General features: G+C 46.7%; 1 protein-coding gene across 1 annotated transcript; it reads left to right on the plus strand.

Moving 5' to 3' along the window:
• The first annotated feature begins 2227 nt into the window (after positions 1-2227).
• CLEC4F (C-type lectin domain family 4 member F) lies at positions 2228-14657 on the plus strand. The gene is made up of 7 exons (XM_022561295.3): positions 2228-3141; positions 3976-4092; positions 4415-4510; positions 6584-7702; positions 12403-12554; positions 13457-13575; positions 14215-14657. Exons 1-7 carry the CDS (start codon positions 3066-3068, stop codon positions 14357-14359), a joined length of 1824 nt encoding a protein of 607 aa, XP_022417003.3. The 5' UTR covers positions 2228-3065; the 3' UTR covers positions 14360-14657.
• The last annotated feature ends 6163 nt before the right edge of the window (positions 14658-20820 follow it).

Genomic DNA, 20820 nt, shown 5'->3' on the forward strand with positions numbered 1-20820 from the left:
AGGACGGTGCCCCTTCCTGGCCCAGACCTCGCCCTTCTAGCTGAGCAAGGGTTCTCCAAAGTTCTGCTTTCGAGGTTCTCTCAGCTTCTCAGGCCCAGGAGGAAACAGCTCCTGAGAGGGCTGACGTGGGCCCTTCCTGAATGTGGGGAAACAGAAACCAAGGCAGGCCCCTTCTTTTCTGCTGCTCCCCTGGGCCTCTTACAAGCCTCTTGGGGGGGTACCTCTGGCATCTCCCCTCCCACTTGGACACTCCTGGGGTCTCAGGCAGTGCTATTATGGACTTCACATTTTCCTGTGTCCTCTCCTCTCTGCTCAGCTTTCAACTGGCAGGAGGTAGCAGGCTTGTGGATGGTGACTCTGTATTCTCCACACACACACACACACACACACAAACATGCACATATACACATACCATGCACATATACACACATATATACACATATAAACACATACACATATCACACACACACACCACACCACACATAAACATACACACATATATGCACACCACACATCACACATAAGCCTACACACATATACACACACATACACATATAAACACATACACATACATATCATGCACACATATACTCATGCACACACACGTATACACACATACATATACGCATACACATATATATCACACACATATACACATACACATAATCACGCATACACATATCCATATACGCAATATATGGATACGCAATACACAAATATACACATATACACATACACGCATATATCACACAATACACATATACACACACACACACACACACTGCCATGGCATCACGAGCTGGGTGTAGGCAGGCACGCCCCTCCTCGCCCTGCCGACGAGCTGTGCTCCCGGCTGGCTGTGGCTGCGTTGACAGTGGCCGTCCATGGCACAGGCTCCTGCTGGACCTAAGCTGCTCTCCTGGCCTGGCCGCAGGAGGAGGCACGTTCAGTGTGGCTTCTCCACCACAGAAGCCGGATGGTGGGCTTCTCAGGTGGTGCTCGGGGCCCTATGGGAGGCTGACTCCAGCATTTGGGAAAACACTATGGGAATAAGATGCAGGGACTGAAGGTGAAAACGGGAAAAATCAACACAATTTGGATGGAACAAGCCACTTGCAAGGAAACTGACATCTCGTAAATGGGCCGCTGGTGAGACAGGGGACAAAGACATAATTAGATTTTCATGAGATAAAAAAAATGTGATCCATTTCGATAAGATTGTAACTCTGGACTGATGGGGAACCGACGAGCGAGAATCTACCGTCATCCTCAGAACTGACTTCAGGAGGGCTGCCTTGACCAGCCATTGGGGCTACTGATTCTGTCCAGCTGGTCACCCCCATGGGGGTGGGGACTTGGGGCTGCACAGCTGCACTGGGATGGCTCACTCCTAGGTCTTGGTCCAGAAGCAGCAGGAACCCCCTGACGCAGTGTTTGTTCCTCCTGGGAGTTACAGGTCTCATTGTAAAGCAGCACGTTGGCTTACCCCGCGGTTTCTTCTGAGTTAGTCCTGAACCTGATCAACTGAGGGGAGCACGGATGCAGTCAGCTTGAGGTGAGATCTTGGATTACGTTAGGTCCTCTTTGATGTCTTCTGACATCACTTCTGACACTAGATGTGTGCTGTTCTCTGACATCAGCTGAGTGTCCTACAATTCAATTCAGTTCTGACCCTCACCCCTGGAGTTAGCACAGACCCCACAGGTGAGGCGCTCAGTCCCACAAGGCCGCCCCAACTTCAGATGCCAGGGGCAAGCAGGCTCTCCAGGCAACCACACTTCTGCCCAGACGACGGCGAATCTGGGGAACCCCATGACCCCTCTCAGGTCGATAATTCACTAGAATGACTCACAGAACTCAGGAAAACACTGTAATTACTTTTTTTTTTTTTTTTTTTGCGGTGCGCGGGCCTCTCACTGTTGCGGCCCCTCCCGTTGCGGAGCACAGGCTCTGGACGCCCAGGTTCAGCGGCCATGGCTCACGGGCTCAGCCGCTCCGCGGCATGTGGGATCTTCCCGGACTGGGGCACGAACCTGTGTCCCCTGCATCGGCAGGCGGACTCTCAACCACTGCGTCACCAGGGAAGCCCTGTAATTACTATTAAAGTTTATGATGAAGGATACAAATGAAGAGCCCCATGCAGAGGTACAAAGGTACAGAAGGGGCCTGGCAGCATGGGAGCCTCTGTCCCCATGGAGGTGGGGTGCAACGCCCTTCTAGTATGTAGGCGTGTTCACCAGCCAGGAAACTTCTTGAAAACTCCTTGAATCTCTCTTGGTGTTTATGAGCTTTTATAACCCGATAAGAGAGGTGAGAGTTTAGTCTTTCTGAGACTATCTCCCATCTAGACGCTATCTAGGGGTGTATTCTCAGTCCCCTTGTTACCATAAACTCAAGCGTTGTTGAAAAGGGTTTGTTTTGAATAACAAAAGACACTCCTGTCGCTCAGAAAATTCCAAGCATTTTAGGAGCTCTATTCTAGGGACCGGGATTGAGACGAAATATGTTTTTTGTTCCACTCGAATCCCTTTCTTGCCATGCCAGGTGTGAGGCCCCAGTGGGCAGAGAGTCACCTCAGCCCTTCCTTTGACCTGCAAACACCTGTTTACACTGACCCAGCTTCCCCCTTACCTGATCTGTTATTTAAGAGCGTCTGGGGCTGGGATTAAGTCAGCCATGGGTCACAAGGATGTTTTTTCTGCAAAGCTGAGAAGGAACCCCTGACCCCCTCCTAAGTGGCCGGTGAAAAGTGTCTGTGACATTGGAGCAGAGGTTAGTGTTTGGGGCTACACTGGAGCACGGAGAGGGGGAGGATGGGCCTGAGGGGAGGGCAGAGGCTGGTGCTGAGGGAGCGGGAGAATGGGGGTGCAGACTGGCGCCTGGGAGACTTGAGGGGAAGAGCCCAGATGGGGCGCTTCTGCAAAGTCAGCAGCGGAGGGAGGCAGGCAGCGCTGGTTAGGAATGACTCAGGAGCATATAAATCCGGGTATCGCAGCTTCACTTCCCACCACTGCTGGCCCGCAGCGTGACCTTTAGGAGCCCGGGGCAGGGAGTAGTACTGGAGGATGAAGGAAGCAGAGACGAGGGGTGACGAGGTCCGCTTCTGCACAGGCAACCAGAGTGTCTCCCTGTGCTCTCGAGGTGAGAAAACTGGGGCCCCAGCCCGTCCTCACCAGGGACCGGCCTGCTGGGCCCCAGCCCTCCGCCAGTTTCCTCAGCCCCTGTCTGGCAGGCTCAGTGCTGGCTCAGCTTCCAGAATTAGCAGGCAGGGCAGAAGGTGCGGCAGGTGAGGACAGAGAGCCTGCGGCCCACACCCAGTCTCCGTGTGAAATCTCCCCGAACCCTTTTCCTTGGGGATGGCAACCTGGCAAGAGAAAGAGAGTGAACTTTGAATTTAGGGGGACTGGTTTTGACTCCCATCTCTGCACACTGGGCTGGTCCCATGAGGCCTTCGGGACTCCGGGTTGTCGTCTCTCCCCCTTCTAGTGGGTTTCCCTGTACACTCAGCCCCCAGACTCCCAGGCATGGCCCTTTTTAGGACACCCATGGGGGACTTTCTGACCAAGCCGGGGAGGCTCCAGGACTGACCCATGTCAGCCCCCAAGGGCTCTGCGTCTCACTCCGGTCAGGATCGATGGAGCAAGGCTGGCCCTGGGGCACTGAGGTCAGAGTTCCTGCTGGGTCTCCTGCCCTCCCTTCTTTCTGCTTTCATTCAAACGACACCTTGGTTGCGCCAGGTTCTGTGCCCTGTGCACGCCTTCCAGGCTCCAGGCTGTGGTCTTCTCTTAGCCTTTATGTTGCTACCACAGCCTCCACGAGCCCTGGTGCACGTCTGCGAGCACTCATTGCCCTTCCCCACGGTAAGTGTGGCAAGTTCTTAGCCCCAGCGGGCAGCCAGGAGAGGGAGCCCAAGAAGCGGAGCCTGTCTGCCCGCACAGCACAGTCTCCTCCCGGACCCTGGCTTCTCCCCTGCAGGGCTGGACCCCGGGGCAGTGGCTCCTGCAGCCCCCAAGGTGCCGAGGCGTTTGCAGGCCATCCTGGCCTTTGTGGCCGCGACCGTGGTCTCCTCTCTTGTGGCTCTCTTCGTTGTGGGTAAGCTCCTAGGTGACCCGAACTTGGCTGACTCTCTCTCCTTCCTGCATCAAGGTCCCAAAGAGCCCCAGATGTACGCCCTCTACTCCCAGGAGGGTCACTCCACCTCTAGTCCCAGGCCCAAACCAGAGCTTTCCTGGGACCTGACCAAGGCCTGTCCAAGGGGAGCCTCCCAAGAGATGAGGCCCATGAGGGGAGCTCTGAGGGGTCGTTGGTGCCATCTTCCCGCATCCCCTCTGGAACCCTGAGTGGAGGTAGGGCAGCCTGTTCCTCCAGGCTCAGTGCTGAGGGATTATGCCGACCTGGGAATGGGGTATCTCAGCTCTACAGCACCGAAGACCTGCACTGGAGACATACGCCTCCCTCCAAGAGTTTCCGGAAGACAACAGTACTGGGCAGTTCCTCAAGGCACACGACTGTAAGTAGCCACAGTAGGGGGTGGGTGGGAGGGAGCTGGAACCTTGGATGCCCAGACCCTTCGGACACGCTTCTTCCCTGATACCCTCAGGGCCACGCTCCTCACAGAAAGGCATTATCTTGCTTTTTTTTTTAATGGATTTTTTGAGGTATAATTGGCACATAATACAGTATACATATTTAAAGCCTACAAACTAAGTTTTGACATATGTATAAACACGTGAAACATCATCACCATCAAGATAATGAACATATTCAACGTCCTCCCCGCAAAGTTCACTTGTATCCTTTGTCATCCTCCCTCTCTTCTCCTCCTTTCGTTCCCAGGCAACCACTGACATGCTTGCTGTAATATAGATTACTCGGCTTTTTCTAGAGTTTTATATAAAAGGATCGATAGTACATACTCCTTTTTTGACCTTTATCAGTCACGTGATTTGCGAATATTTTCTTTTAGTCTGTGGCTTGTCTTTTTATTCTCTTAACAAGATTTAAATTTTGCTAAAGTCCAATTTATCCACTTTTTATTTCTTTTATGGATTGTCCTTTTGGTCTGTATCTAAGAAATCTGCCTATACCAAGGTCACAAAGACATTCTCCTATGTTTCCTTCTGGAAATTTTATAGTTTTTGGGTTTTACGTTTAGGTCTATGATTAATTTTGAGTTAATTTTTTGAATAATGATGCAAGGTTTGGTTTGAAGTTCATTTTTTCTTTTTGCATATGGGTATACAATTGTAGAAACAATTATCCTTTCTCCTTTGTATCTTTGTTGGAAATCAATTGTCCATACATGTGTGGATTCTCTATTCTGTTCCATTGATCTAAGGCCCTCCTGGTCTTACCTCAGCACAGTGGCTGAGGTCTCACACACTTACCTAGGCAGGGCTTTAGAAATAGGGCAGGAATCCTCCAGAAAGGGTCCTTGCCTACTTGGGTTCTTCTCCCTATTCCTGAAAGGAGGCTGGAATGGGAGCCTCACACCATGAATGTCTGAACTTACGTCCTAGCTCATGAGGTTCACAGAGGGTGCTAGAAGAACCAGAGACGGCTGCAGGTGGGTTTGGTGGGAAAAGCCATGCAGATGGAAGGGGCTACAGAGTTTCCTTGAATGACCCCAATGACCAAAGCCTTTCACTCAGGTCTCCCACATCCTCAAATTGTTCTATAGGGACCCTTGCCCTACATAACATTGGGGGTGCCAGCCCTTTAAAAGGCTGTTGCAGCTCAGGGTTCAGTGTCACCTGGAAGACTTCCACCATAGCCTTGTGCAATGAGCAGAATGCTTCCTCCACGGGTACCTATTTTATTTTGTTTCTGTTTTTTTCACTCCATGGATTTGTGATCAGAAACTTTCTAAAATTTCTATGTTTGTGGCCTACATGTTTTTGTTTTTGTTTTTGTTTTTGCGGTATGCGGGCCTCTCACTGTTGTGGCCTCTCCCGTTGCGGAGCACAGGCTCCGGACGCGCAGGCTCAGCGGCCAAGGCTCACGGGCCCAGCCGCTCCGCAGCACGTGGGATCCTCCCGGACTGGGGCACGAACCCACGTCCCCTGCATCGGCAGGCGGACTCTCAACCACTGCGCCACCAGGGAAGCCCTGGCCTACATGTTTTTTAGGTAGTAAAAATTGTGTATCAAGAGGCTTCACGCTTAGCGTACAAATACAGTGTAGGACTAAATATGGGCTTTATTCTTACCTATTTTCTTTACCGTAATGACCCATCTAGTGGTGAAATTTCAGTGGAATTAAACATCAACAGCTGTCAATGACATAATCAGTTATTTTCAAGTTCAATTACAATGGCAAAATAATCCAGTAGGCAAGTATTTCAATCCTTCTGCTCCCCAGTTCACATGGGATAGTTAAGCAGGCCTTTATTTCGTTTTTGGGTTTACATTCTCAGGTGGCCATTCCCAGGGTCTGGGTGGTTACAGGCTGCTTGAGGAGAACTCAGGGCTGTGCCATAGACATTTCCCTTGGAAATCTTAAGAACACTCTGGTTGGCCCATGTAATGAATGGCTTCCCTATGTAATGGGCCTCTTAGCTGCCTTCTCCATTTCCTCCCTCCAGATCCCTACCACTTTGGCAGGGAGGCAGAGCTGCAAGAGGCTATCCAGATGTTTAAAGGGCACGTGGAGAATTCCAGCACCTGGAGCGCGGAGATCCAGATGTTGACGTACAGGGTGGACAATGTCAGTTCTCAGATCCAGATGCTCGGTGGTCATCTGGAAAATGCCAGTGTTGACCTCCAGATGGTAAAAGGCATCTTAAAGGATGCCAGCACCTTGAGTTTCCAGACCCAGATGTTAAGAAGTTCCTTGGAGGGGACCACTTCTGAGATGCAGAAGCTAAAGGGAGATCTGGAAGACACACAAGCTTCACATTCCCAGATCCAGAGTTTCTTAAAAAGCGGTTTAGAAAACACTAGCACTGAGCTCCATATGTTAAGCAGAGGCTTAGAAAATGCCAACACGGAGATCCAGGTGTTGAAGGCAGGGTTAGAAACGGCAGATGCTCAGGTCCGATTGGCAAACAGTAATTTAAAGAATGTTAATGCCCAGATCTATGTTTTGAGAGGCAATCTGGATAGTATCAATGATTTAAGGGCCCAGCAGAAAGTTTTAAGAAGTAGTTTGGAAGGTGCTACTGCTGAGATGCAGAAGCTAAATAGAAGTCTGCAAAATACAAATGCTTTAAACTCCCAGACCCAGACCTTTATAAAAGGCAGTTTAGGCAACACCAGTGCTGAGATTCAGGTATTAAGAGGTCATTTGGAAAGGGCTGGCGATGAGACTCGCCTGTTAAAAAGAGATCTGGAAACTGTCACTGCCCAGACCCAAACAGTAAATGGTCGCCTGGAACAGACAGACGCTCAGATGCGAGTATTAAAAACAGAGCTAGAAAGCGCCATTGCCTTAAGATCCAAGATTCAGGTGTTAGATGGTCTTTTGAGAAACGCCAGCCGAGAGATACAGACCTTAAAACAAGGAATGAAGGATGCTGCGGCCTTAAATTCCAAGACCCGGATGTTAGAGAGAAATCTGCAGGAGGCCAGAGCTGAGGTCCACAGGTTGAAAGAGGATTTGGAGAACACCAAAGCAATGACTACGAAAATCCAGGAGGAGCAGGGTAGCCTGGAGACCCTCCGCGCAGCGTCTGCTTCGCAGGAGCAGCTCCAGAGGACCCAAAGTAAGTTGGAGCGGGGGCTGGGGAGGGTAGAGTCTCCTCTCCCTTCAGCCTTTTGATTACTTCTACATGTACCCCCCGGGAAGAAGTGTGGGTGCTGGAGGGGGTCTGGACCCCACCAAAGGCGGCATAATCCCTGCTTATCATCTGACCAGAGTGACAAAACAAACATCTGGGAAACAAATGAGATCTGGTGGAGGTGTGTAACAGGGACAGAGTGTGCTAGCAGGGCCAGACAGCCTTATTTCCGACTTCCTGCTAGCCCAGATGCTGTGATTTTCCTCAAGTTGTTCACCTTCTCTGAGCTTCACTTTTCTCACCTGCAAAGTGGAGACACTAATATCTGTTTCACAGTGAGGATCAAATGAATTAACACATATAAAGCATTTAACTAAGTACCCAGCATTCTTGCATTCATCTGACAAAAATGTTTTGAGACCCTAGGATGTGTCAGGAGCATAAAGATGAACAAGATGTGATGCCTACCCTTGAAGCTTGCAGGCGGGTAGAGCAGCCTTGCACAAAAGGCGTAAGAGGTGCTATGTTGGGAGCAGGTCTAAAAACTGGGGTTGGGGAGGAGCAAAAAAGAAGGAAAAGAAGGGATCTTCACCGGGCTGATGTCCTCTGGTGTAGACAAGGATCTTCCAAGCGGGGAGGAAATCTTCTGGGGGAGAAAGGATCAAAAGATGCTTTGATGGTAATTTGGCCCTTGAACTGAGTCCTGAAGGACCAGTAGGTGCTCGCCAAGCAGATAGGATAAGGGAACAGCAGGTCACAGGCATGGAGATGTGAACCATGAGGTTCCAGAAACTTCAGGCAGTTCTGTCTGACTGGACTGTGGCCAAGTGGGTGGTTGGTGAGGCACAGGCTGAAAAGACAGTAGCCAGGGGCCAGAGTGGTGGCTTTCAAACTGTTTTGAATGTAACTACAGCATGAAATCCATCTTACATTGTGACCCAGTATAATTGTGTGTCACACACACACACACTCACACACACACACACACACATTTCAGAAAGCAAAACTTTTACCACATGAATGGTAATATTTTATAATCTATTATTTATAATAGATTATAATCTACTTTAATATTTTTAAATCTATTCTCCAAAAAACCCTACAACCTCAGTACAACCCATTAGTGGGTTGATGACTGTGGCTGGAAAAACACTATGTGAAGAAGGGAGGCAGACCTGGAGAGACACCAGCTAGATGCGGAAGGCCTCTGAGCTTGGATTTCTTTTTTTTTTAATGTATTTTTAAATTTTTAAAAAAATGTTTACTTATTTGGCTTCATTGGATCTTAGTTGTGGCACGCGGGCTCTTTAGTTGTGGCATGGAAACTCTTCGTTGCGGCATGTGGGATTTAGTTCCTTGACCAGGGATTGAACCCAGCCCCTCTGCATTGGGAGTACAGAGTCTTAGCCACTGGACCACCAGGGAAGTCCCTGAGCTGGGGTTTTGTCCTTCAGGAAATGAGGATCTATCGAAGGGCTTCAAGGAGGCTGGCTAGATGGGTCTCCAGGCTGAGACAGGGAATAAAAGAGGAAGACAAGCAGCGAGATTTGGACATGCTGAGTCTGAGATGCTTTGGGGTTATTCAAGTGGCCATGACCTGCAGGCTGTCTGGAGTGTAGGAGAGGGGCCCTGCTGTGCACAGAGATGCAGGAGCCCTGGGTATGCTGGTTCTGGTTGTGGCAGTGGGAGTGGGGAGTTTGCAGGAGATAAAACGCTTCGTGAGAAGGAGGCTGAGGGTGGAAACAGGAAGTCAACCTTTAGGTGGCAAGAAGGGAAAGAGGTGTTTTTGAAGGATACTGGAGAAGGCAGTCTCAGAGGCAGGAGGAGAACTAGGAGATGTGCAGTTGGGGAAGCCAAGGAAGGAGAGCATTTCAAGAAGGGAGTGGCTAGTTCTGGCAAATATCTAAGAGAGGCCAGGTAAAAAATCAATAAGCAACTGCTAACTTCAGGCAATTAGTAAGTCATTGGAATAAAGTTTCAGTGGAGAGTTGTATGTGGCCTGGAGGCCAGACCATGGTCAGTGGGGCGTGAGTGAGAGATCAGATGCCCAAGTCATTCAGGGGCCTTAGCTGAGAAGAGGAGAGAGATGAGGCCAAGGTGAAGGGGATGGAAGGGTAGAAGGAGGGATTAAAAAACAACCTGTATCTTTCATACTAATATCACAAAACTTACATATTAATTATAGACAATGTGGCAAATATTGAAAAATAGAAAGGTGAGACTATGACAACTTGTATTTCTGTAAAAATGTCTATTTTTACAATAAGAGCCCACTGCTAATATTTTGGTGAACTTCCTTGAGAGGGTTTTTCTAAATTAGGATAGGCTTGATCTGCGGGTCAGAAAAAGGCACCAGCGAAGAGGGAGGAGATTGAAGGAGAGAGAGACCCGGGGGGTGGGGTGGGGTTGGGGAGACAGTGGTGGATGGGGGGAGACAGAAAGAGAGAGAGAGGAGAGAATGAAATGCACAGCTGAGTGACTGGCCTTGAAGGGTTGGGATAGTACTTGAACCTCTGAGGCTGGGAGGGGAGGAGGTGTGGAAGTAGATGTTCACCCAGGTTTGCAGATGTGGGTACACGACACTGAGGGAGCTTGACATTTAGTGGTGTCTCTGCAGAGCAGGAGATCCCTGGTGAGAGAAGAGGGAGGGAGTTTTGAGGGAGGGGGCCATTTGGAGCATCTGCTGAAAAGATGGGGCTGACAAATGAGGGGCTTGACAGACAACACTGAGGACCAACTCTACGGTTTTGCTCTGCTGCCCTCTGTCAGAAGCCTGGAAGTCTTCCCTTCTTAATGACTCTCCTATGCTGTCCTCTTAACTCCCTCCCATATCTTGCTACTGCTTTGGTACGGACCAATGCTTCTCCACCTTGGGGACACACTGGAATCACCCAATGAGCTTTTCAAAAATGATGCCTGGAACGAACCTCCAGAACTCTGACTTTTCTTTGGGGAGAGGGGTGGTTCTGGGATGCAGCCTGGGCATCAGAGTTTTTTAAAAAGCTCCCTAGGTGGTTCTAATGGGCAGTCGGGGCTAAGAACCATTAGTTTGACTTTTTCTTAAAGGGCCACACAGTCGATATTTTGGGCTTTTGGCTGAACAGTCTCTGTTGCAACATCTCTGCTGTTGTAATGATAAAGCAGCCAAAGACAGTCTGTAAACTAAAGGGCATGGCTGTGTTCCAATAAAACTTTATTTATAAAAAGAAGCTGCTGGTAGGCTGTAGTTTACCTAGTCCTTGGTTTAGACTGCTGTTTCTCAGACTTTGGAGTGTATCAGAATCACCAGGAGAGTTTGTTAAAACGCAGATTGTCAAAAAACAATTTTGGATTCAGCTGGTCTGGGGTGAGTCTGAGGATCAGCATTTCTACCAAGTTCCCAGGTGGTGATGCTGCCGGTCCTGGGACCACACTTTGAAAACCCCTGGTTTACACACTCACCATTTATTATTCAGACATTGCAGTTGTGTTGTAATCGGTGTCTCTGGCCCGATTAAGATTGCCTTCTTCCTGTTGAGTATCCACACAGTAACCAGGTTGACATTTTTACAGTGCAAATCTAAGCATATCATGATCCTTCTTTAAAACCCTTCAGGGCTTCCCACTGCTCACAGGAAAAATCTTCCAAACTCCTTTACATGGGATGTGCGATTTTGTGTTGGTGAACCTGTCCGTGTTCATTTCCCGTCCCTTGTGCACTGACCGTTCCAGTACTTGAACAGATCAGGCTATGCCATGCTGTTTCACACCTTCATGCTTTTGTGACTACTCTGTCCCCTGCCTGGAATGCTCTCCTTGGCACTGCCTATCTGGAACACTCTTCCTCAGTCTTTTAAGACTCAGCTCAAGTGACCTCTCACCTAGGGTGTCCTTCCTGAGCCCCGCTTCCAGCCCAGGTGAAATAGACCACACGCTCTTTTGTGCCTCTAACATGCAATGGTTTTCAATCAATGCATCTTCAACACCGTTTTGAGCATCTGTCTCATTTACTAGACAGTGATTTCCTTGAGGGCATGCATCATGTCTTATTGATTTCTCTATAACAGTCCCTGATTCATAGAAGTTGAGGAATGTTGAACAGAAGGATAGATGAATGAATAAGTGAGTCTATTTTGGCACCATTTCAAGCAGCTGTGATAAGAATGATGTTAAAGAAGAGAGAGTGTCAGGACAGGAGAGATGAAACAGCTGAACGAATCAGGGCATGTGCTCACGGGATGAGCTATTAGAGTCTGAAATTGTGAGGTCAGGCAGACCAGGGGATGAAAAGGTCCCAAGTGTGGTCCTGGGTGTGGGCAGCTGAAGTGGATGGAGATGGAGTCAAGGAAATGAGGGAAGCTACAGGTTGGCTGCGAACTCTCCCAGGGAAATGGCAGGAATCGAGATGCAGAGAACTGTCAGGTGATAGCAATGAGTTGGGAAAGAGGGTAGTATAGCTAGGAAGCAGGAGCCTCGAAAGAGCATTGCTGGGTGGCGGAGCTGTCTGAATATCCCCGGAGTGATGGAGCCAGATGTCCTGAGCTGCTGCTGGGCAGTGGGCTGGGGGTGAACCCTCCCAGACCGTGCCCCTGTAGCACTGGGCATCAAGAATTGCATGGGCTTGTGACCCTCAGTGGTCAGTCCCTGGACAGATCAGGATCCACAGCCAACTCCTGGTTCTCTCTCCTCCCCCACCTTTGCTCCAGATCAACTCCTCCAGCTGATCCTGCAAGGCTGGAAGTCCTACAGTGGGAGCTTGTATTACTTTTCTCTTGCCAAGAAGACTTGGCAGGAGGCTGAGCAGTTCTGTGTGTCCCAGGGAGCCCACCTGGCCTCAGTGACCTCTGAGGAGGAGCAGGTCAGAGCTGTGGGCTTGGGGTGGTGCTGCTGGGGTTGATGTGGTATCAGGGACTTTGGTGCTTTGGCCTTCCCCCTCTTGGAGTGGGCATGGCAGAGATCTTCATGCCTCCTCTGTCAGTCAGGGAGCAAATATTTATTGAATTGTGATGAGCATCTTGCTCTGGACGTACAAGCTCTGACAGCAAACCCCAATGTCCTCAGTGAATGAGGGAGACACCCAGAGGAGTCAGCAGAGAGGAAGGGCAGAGGGAGATGTCACCAAGTGACTGCCCTTAATGTGTCGGGTGCAACCTTCCCTCCCCATTCCCTCATTTTCCTCTCAGTCTTCCTCTCTAGTTGTCAATCTTGATTTTAATGTCAGTTCATCTGATGGCTATGGAAGGCCCATGAGCAGAAGATGCAGGCTTCTTGGGAAGACAAGACACACATATGAGTTTGAGGACCACCAAAGGCAATAGAGGCCCAGAGTGGCTCATATGCCGAAGGTTCTTATCAGAAGTTACTAGGGTTATTGACAAGGGCCCACTGTATGTTTGGTCAAATTTAACTTACAGACCTGTCCAACCCTTGTGATTCTCCTGAGACTCTTCTTGTCTGTCCGTCAAAGGACATGCTATTTTGTAAAACACATCTTAAAAAAACTGTGACCAGATCTGTCTTTGTCCCAGTAAGGCCACACTCCTCACCAGGTCAACATGGGAGAGCTGGACTTCCCTGAGGTGACCTGGCTGCTGCCCTAGATCTGGAAAACCATGGAACGCATAGGGAGGGGGCCCAGCTCCTGGAAAGTGGGCTTCATGTCCCTGGGACTAGGGAGGGCGTGGCTTGGATTCCTCTTCCATGCAGCCTGGTGAACAAGCTCCTCCCACAAGGTCACACGACCCTGCTTTTCCTCCACAGGCATTTCTGATACAGTTCACAAGTGCCTCTTACCACTGGATTGGCCTCACTGACAGCGATTTGCAGGGCTTCTGGCGCTGGGCGGATGGCACACCATTCAATAGTGCCAGGAGCAGTGCGTGAGTCCAGCCACTGTCTGGTGCTGTCCCAGGCACTGTCTTGGGAAGGTCTGGCTAGAGACTCTGTCCTGTGTGTCTATCCCTGCCCATGAAGTGTTAGTGTTCTGGGTGATATATGTGTACGATGTGTGTGTGTGATGTGTGTATGAAGTGTGTGTATATATTGATTGTGTGGGTGATGTGTGTGTGTGTGTATCATGTGTGTGGTGTGTGTATGATGTGTATGTACACCAGCATAGCTGTGATCCTCGCCTGGACTCCTAAACGGGGGCGTCAGAACAGGACAGGTCCTGGGGCTGGCAGGCAGAATATGAGTGGGTCTTTCTGTTTTGTTGTGTTTTGTTTGTTTTTGCCTATCCTATACCCTACTACTTAGGCCTGGTCCCAAGGAGCTTTGCCCCCATCTGAAGGTATCTGAATATGAATTCTGGGGTGGGGACTTGCATCTTTAGACACCCTTCCCATCCCTCCATTCTCAGTAACTAAGGACAACCTCAGCAGAGCCATCCTGAGGGCACCACTGGCCCCATCCTGGGGCTACCAGGGTATTAGGGACCTGTGTCACTTCAGCTCCTTATGCCACAGCAGGGCAAAGGGATACTTCTTTCATCTAGCAGAATAAAGCCCTCTTGTTTCCAGGTTTTGGGACAAGAATCAGCCGGACAACTGGCGACACGAGAATGGGCAAATGGAAGACTGTGTTCACATGCGGTGGAAGTGGAATGACATGTACTGTACTGCCCTCTACCAGTGGGTCTGCAAGAAGCCCGTGGGCTGGATGTAGCCTGAAGGCAGGTGGAGCTGAGGCCCTTCTCCAGGATGCCTTGGGAGCCTCTGAACTCAGCTTGCTCTCTGGGGCCTTCCATTTGGCCTTTGTTTCTCCTGCCCTGTCCTTTTGAAAAAAATCTTTCCAACATGTTTACCTCATGTGACCCAGCACAAGCAATATCTCCTCAAGGCAAGAGCCTTGTTTTGCCTCTGTATCTCCCTTGGCAACCAGCACAGGCCTGTCAGACAGCAGGTCCTCAATAAATACTCGGATGAACGAAAGTTTGGACTTGTCTCTGTGACAGCTGCCAGGCTTGCTGCTCCCTGCCTTGGTTCTCCTTCCCTTGGGGTACCTTCTGTCTTGAAACAGGCATATCTTGTTTAAGGGCTTTATAGCTAGGAACTTCCAGTTGGTTTGTTGAAAACAGCAGAGGTTTAACACAAACTACAGGGACTTGGTAGGGGTACAAATTCCCAGAAAGTCATAGACACCCCAGGTGTTCTCTGTACTTTCTTTGTAGAAGATGGGGCTGGAGCTGGATTTTTCCAGCCCTTTAAATAACTCCAAAAACTCATTTCTCTCGGGTTGCTGGCTTTATCTTGTCTTCGGACTTTTAACCCTCAGAGCCATTTCTCTGACTCTTCCTGTTCCCATTCACCCTTCCAGGGACTCAGCTTTCTGCCAGCTCAGCTTAGAATGAGAATTTCTAGACCAATTTTATTTTGCAGCAAATACTGGAATCCCATCGTAGGCCTGCCCAGGGAATGCTATGCAAAGTTCTGGAGCTCTTTCTCTTCATTACTCTCCTTTCCACTCTGCTCCCCAATTCTGGAATGCTCAGTCTCTCCAAACTCCCATCTTTCTCTCCTCAGCCTAGTGAGACTGCCACGCCCTGTGTGGCACCCTTTCCCCTGCACTGTGGTCTGGAAAAATCCACCAGGAAGAAATCCAGGGAGGGTCTTGGGCTCATCCAGTCAAATCCTGGTTTTGCTCTGCCTGTTATCCGATGTCTGAAAACAATAGTTGCATGTGTTTTGTCCAGTTTTCAGGTTGCTTACAGCAGAAGGGCTGGTCCAGTGACTCCATCATGACCAGAATTAGAAACCTGTTCTTTTATGACATATTTGGCTGAAGTGGACTTTAATCCGTTTTTATTCATTTTTTTCTCTTGGCTTTTCCTTTGGCTTTTTCTTTTATGGTTTCTTCACTTTTTTTTTTAACATCTTTATTGGAGTATAATTGCTTTACATTGTTGTGTTAGTTTCTGCTGTATAACAAAGTGAATCAGCTCTACGCATACATATATCCCCGTAAGGCCTCCCTCCTGCGTCTCCCTCCCACCCTCCTTATCCCACCCCTCTAGGTGGTCACAAAGCACTGAGCTGATCTCCCTGTGCTATGCGGCTGCTTCCCAGTAGCTATCTATTTTACATTTGGTAGTGTATATATGTCCATGCCGCTCTCTCACTTCGTCCCAGCTTACCCTTCCCCCTCCCCGTGTCCTCAAGTCCATTCTCTACGTCTGCATCTTTATTCCTGTCCTGCCCGTAGGTTCTTCAGAACCATTGTTTTTTTTTTTTTAGATTCCATATATATGTGTTAGCATATGGTATTTGTTTTTCTCTTTCCGACTTACTTCACTCTGTATGACAGGCTCTAGGTCTATCCACCTCACTACAAATAACTCAGTTTTGTTTCTTTTTATGGCTGAGTAATATTGCATTATATATATGTGCCACATCTTTATCCATTCATCTGTCGATGGACCCTTAATTTGCTTCCATGTCCTGGCTATTGTAAATAGAGCTGCAATGAACATTGTGGTACATGACTCTTTTTGAATTATGGTTTTCTCAGGGTATATGCCCAGGAATGGAATTGCTGGGTTGTATGGTAGTTCATTTTTAGTTTTTTAAGGAACCTCCATACTGTTCTCCATAGTGGCTGTATCAATTTACATTCCCACCAACAATGCAAGAGGCTTCCCTTTTCTCCACACCCTCTCCAGCATTTATTGTTTGTAGATTTTTTGATGGTGACCATTCTGACTGGTGTGCGGTGATATCTCATTGTAGTTTTGATTTGCATTTCTCTAATGATTAGTGATGTTGAGCATCCTTTCATGTGTTTGTTGGCAATCTGTATATCTTCTCTGGAGAAATGTCAGTTTAGGTCTTCTGCCCATTTTTGGATTGGGTTGTTTGTCTTTTTGATGTTGAGCTGCATGAGCTGCTTGTATATTTTGGAGATTAATCCTTTGTCCGTTGCTTCATTTGCAAATATTTTCTCCCATTCTGAGGGTTGTCTTTTCGTCTCGTTTATGGTTTCTTTTGCTGTGCAAAAGCTTTTAAGTTTCATTAGGTCCCATTTGTTTATTTTTGTTTTTATTTCCATTTCTCTAGGAGGTGGGTCAAAAAGGATCTTGCTGTGATTTATGTCATAGAGTGTTCTGCCTATGTTTTCCTCTAGCAGTTTTATAGTGTCTGGCCTTACATTTAGGTCTTTAATCCATTTTGAGTTTATTTTTGTATATGGTGTTAGGGAGTGTTCTAAATTCATTCTTTTACATGTAGCTGTCCAGTTTTCCCCACACCACTTATTGAAGAGGCTGTCTTTTCTCCACTGTATATTCTTGCCCCCTTTATCAAAGATAAGGTGACCATATGTACATGGGTTTATCTCTGGGCTTTCTATCCTGTTCTATTGATCTATATTTCTGTTTTTGTGCCAGTACCATACTGTCTTGATTACTGTAGCTTTGTAGTATAGTCTGAAGTCAGGGAGCCTGATTACTCCAGCTCCACTTTTCTTTCTCAAGATTGCTTTGGCTCTTCGGGGTCTTTTGTGTTTCCATACAAATTGTGAAATTTTTTGTTCTAGTTCTGTGAAAAATGCCAGTGGTAGTTTGATAGGGATCGCATTGAATCTGTAGATTGCTTTGGGTAGTATAGTCATTTTTACAATGTTGATTCTTCCAATCCAAGAACATGGTATATCTCTCCAACTGTTTGTATCATCTTTAATTTCTTTCATCGGGGTCTTATAGTTTTCTGCATGCAGGTCTTTTGTCTCCTTAGGTAGGTTTATTCCTGGATATTTTATTCTTTTTGTTGCAATGGTAAATGGGAGTTTTTCCTTAATTTCACTTTCAGATTTTTCATCATTAGTGTATAGGAAGGCAAGAGATTTCTGTGCATTAATTTTGTATCCTGCTACTTTACTGCATTCATTGATTAGCTCTAGTAGTTTTCTGGCAGCATCCTTAGGATTCTCCATGTATAGTATCATGTCATCTGCAAACAGTGACAGCTTTACTTCTTCTTTTCCGATTTGGATTCCTTTTATGTCTTTTTCTTCTCTGATTGCTGTGGCTAAAACTTCCAAAACTATGTTGAATAAGAGTGGTGAGAGTGGACAACCTTGTCTTCTTATTCCTCATCTTAGTGGAAATGGTTTCAGTTTTTCACCATTGAGAACGATGTTGGCTGTGTGTTTGTCATATATGGCCTTTATTATGTTGAGGTAAGTTCCCTCTGTGCTTATTTTCTGGAGAGGTTATATCATAAATGGGTGTTGAATTTTGTTGAAAGCTTTTTTCTGCACCTATTGAGATGATCATATGGTTTTTCTCCTTCAATTTGTTAATATGGTGTATCACATTGACTGATTTGTGTATATTGAAGAATCCTTGCATTCCTGGGATAAACTCCCCTTGATCATGGTGTATGATCCTTTTAATGTGCTGCTGGATTCTGTTTGCTAGTATTTTGTTGAGGATTTTTGCATCTATGTTCATCAGTTATCTTGGCCTGTAGTTTTCTTTTTTTATGACATCTTTGTCTGGTTTTGGTAACAGGGTGATGGTGGCCTCATATAATGAGTTTGAGAGTGTTCCTCCCTCTGCTATATTTTGGAAGACTTTGAGAAGAATAGGTGTTAGCTCTTCTCTAAATGTTTGATAGAATTTTCTTGTGAAGCCATTGGGTCCTGGACTTTTGTTTGTTGGAAGATTTCTAATCACAGTTTCAATTTCAGTGCTTGTGATTGGTCTGTTTGTATTTTCTATTTCTTCCTGGTTCAGTCTTGGAAGTTTGTGCTTTTCTAAGAATTTGTCCATTTCTTCCAGGTTGTCCATTTTATTGGCATAGAGTTGCTTGTAGTAATCTCTCATGATCCTTTGTATTTCTGCAGTGTCAGTTGTTACTTCTCCTTTTTCATTTCTAATTCTGTTGATTTGAGCCTTCTCCCTTTTTTTCTTGATGAGTCTGCCTAACGGTTTATCAATTTAGCTTATCTTCTCAAAGAACCAGCTTTTAGTTTTATTGATCTTTGCTATTGTTTCCTTCATTTCTTTTTCATTTATTTCTGATCTGATCTTTATGATTTCTTTCCTTCTGCTAACTTTGGGGTTTTTTTTTTTTTGTTCTTGTTTCTCTAATTGCTTTAGGTGTAAGGTTAGGTTTTTTATTTGAGATGTTTCTTGTTTCTTGAGGTAGGATTGTATTGCTATAAACTTCCCTCTTAGAACTGCTTTTGCTGGATCCATAGGTTTTGGGTCGTCGTGTTTTCATTGTCATTTGTTTCTGGGTATTTTTTGATTTCCTCTTTTATTTCTTTAGTGATCTCTTGGTTATTTAGTAGCGTATTGTTTAGCCTCCATGTGTTTGTATTTTTTACAGATTTTTTCCTGTAATTGATATCTAGTCTCATAGTGTTGTGTTCAGAAAAGATACTTGATATGATTTCAATTTCTTAAGTTTACCAAAGCTTGATTTATGACCCAAGATATGATCTACCCTGGAGAGTGTTCCATGAGCACTTGAGACAAAAGTGTATTCTGTTGTTTTTGGATGGAATGTCCTATAAATATCAATTAAGTTCATCTTGTTTAATGTATCTTTTTTTTTTTTTTTTTTTGCGGTACGTGGGCCTCTCACTGTTGTGGCCTCTCCCGTTGTGGAGCACAGGCTCCGGACGCGCAGGCTCAGCGGCCATGGCTCACGGGCCCAGCCACTCCGCGGCATGCGGGATCTTCCCGCACCGGGGCATGAACCCGTGTCCCCTGCATCGGCAGGCGGACTCTCAACCACTGCGCCACCAGGGAAGCCCCTAATGTATCTTTTAAAGCTTGTGTTTCCTTATTTATTTTCACTTTGGATGATCTGTCCATTGGTGAAAGTGGGGTGTTAAAGTCCCCTACTATGACTGTGTTACTGTCGATTTCCCCTTTTATGGCTGTTAGTATTTGCCTTACGTATTGAAGTGCTCCTCTGTTGGGTGCATAAATATTTACAATTGTTATATCTTCTTCTTGGATTGATCCCTTGATCATTATGTAGTGTCCTTCTTTGTCTCTTGTAATAGTCTTTATTTGAAAGTCTATATTGTCTGATATGAGAATTGCTACTCCAGCTTTCTTTTGATTTCCATTTGCATGGAATATCTTTTTCCATCCCCTCACTTTCAGTCTGTATGTGACCCTAGGTCTGAAGTGGGTGTCTTGTAGACTGCATATACACAGTATACCACATCTTCTTAAGCCAATTGTCTATTGATGAGTACTTACAAGTTTCTTGATTGCAACGTTCCCATGAGCTCTCATTTTCTTTTATGAGAACCACATTGCTTTAATTATTGTAGCTTTATAATACGTTTTGTTATCCAGAAGGGCGAGCCCCCCCTTTAACATTTTCAAAAATTTTTAGATCCGTTTGTGGGCGGGGCTTGGTTATTGGTGGGTTTCACTAAAGGGCATAAGGTGGTTAGCTGGATTTTTCACTGGAGCATCCCTGCTGCAGTTAACCCAATGGCCGTGGAGGGCTCTTCAGAAAGGAATTCGCCAAACATTTGGGAAATAGAAGCTCAATTGCCAGCATTTCTGCAGAGGGGAAAGGGGTCTAGGCATCTCACTCTCTGGTACAGAGATGGCCCCTGAGTGCCCCTGCTTTCAGTCTGGCTGTGCAGACCTCTCTGGATATAAACTGCCCTTCTGCAGTGCAGGGGATTGCCTAGTTACAGGAGGTGGAGGAGGGGATGTGTAAGCTCTAAATGGTCTTCATAAAACTTTCAACTGATTCTCCAATTTTTAGTCTGCCCTGCACCCCTGCCTTCAGAGGTAACTGCTACTTCAGGGTTGTGAGCTTACTGGGGTTGTCCTCATTTTTATTCACTTTACTCACTAGTGCCAGTTTGAGTTCCATTTTCTCAGTTCTGCTGATTCAGTTACCACTCATCCACCCACTACCAGCTTCCAAGTTTTGTTGAAATTTCTTATCTGCTGTTGATTTTTCTTCCATTCTCTTTGTCATTGTGGGTGTTTCTTATTTTTATTCCTTTACTGTCATTATAGTAGATCTTCAGAGAAAACAGACATGAATGTGGGCATTGAATCTACCTCTTTCAAAAGAAAACTCATTATATTCTCTAATAGGATATTATAGTATTGAGGAAAGCTATTAATTTTGCATATTTATCAT

This window comes from Delphinapterus leucas, chromosome 13 (assembly GCF_059928025.1).
Source record: "Delphinapterus leucas isolate spDelLeu-1000000601 "Yukka" chromosome 13, BTC_Dleu_Yukka2, whole genome shotgun sequence".
NCBI classification, from domain to species: domain Eukaryota; kingdom Metazoa; phylum Chordata; class Mammalia; order Artiodactyla; family Monodontidae; genus Delphinapterus; species Delphinapterus leucas.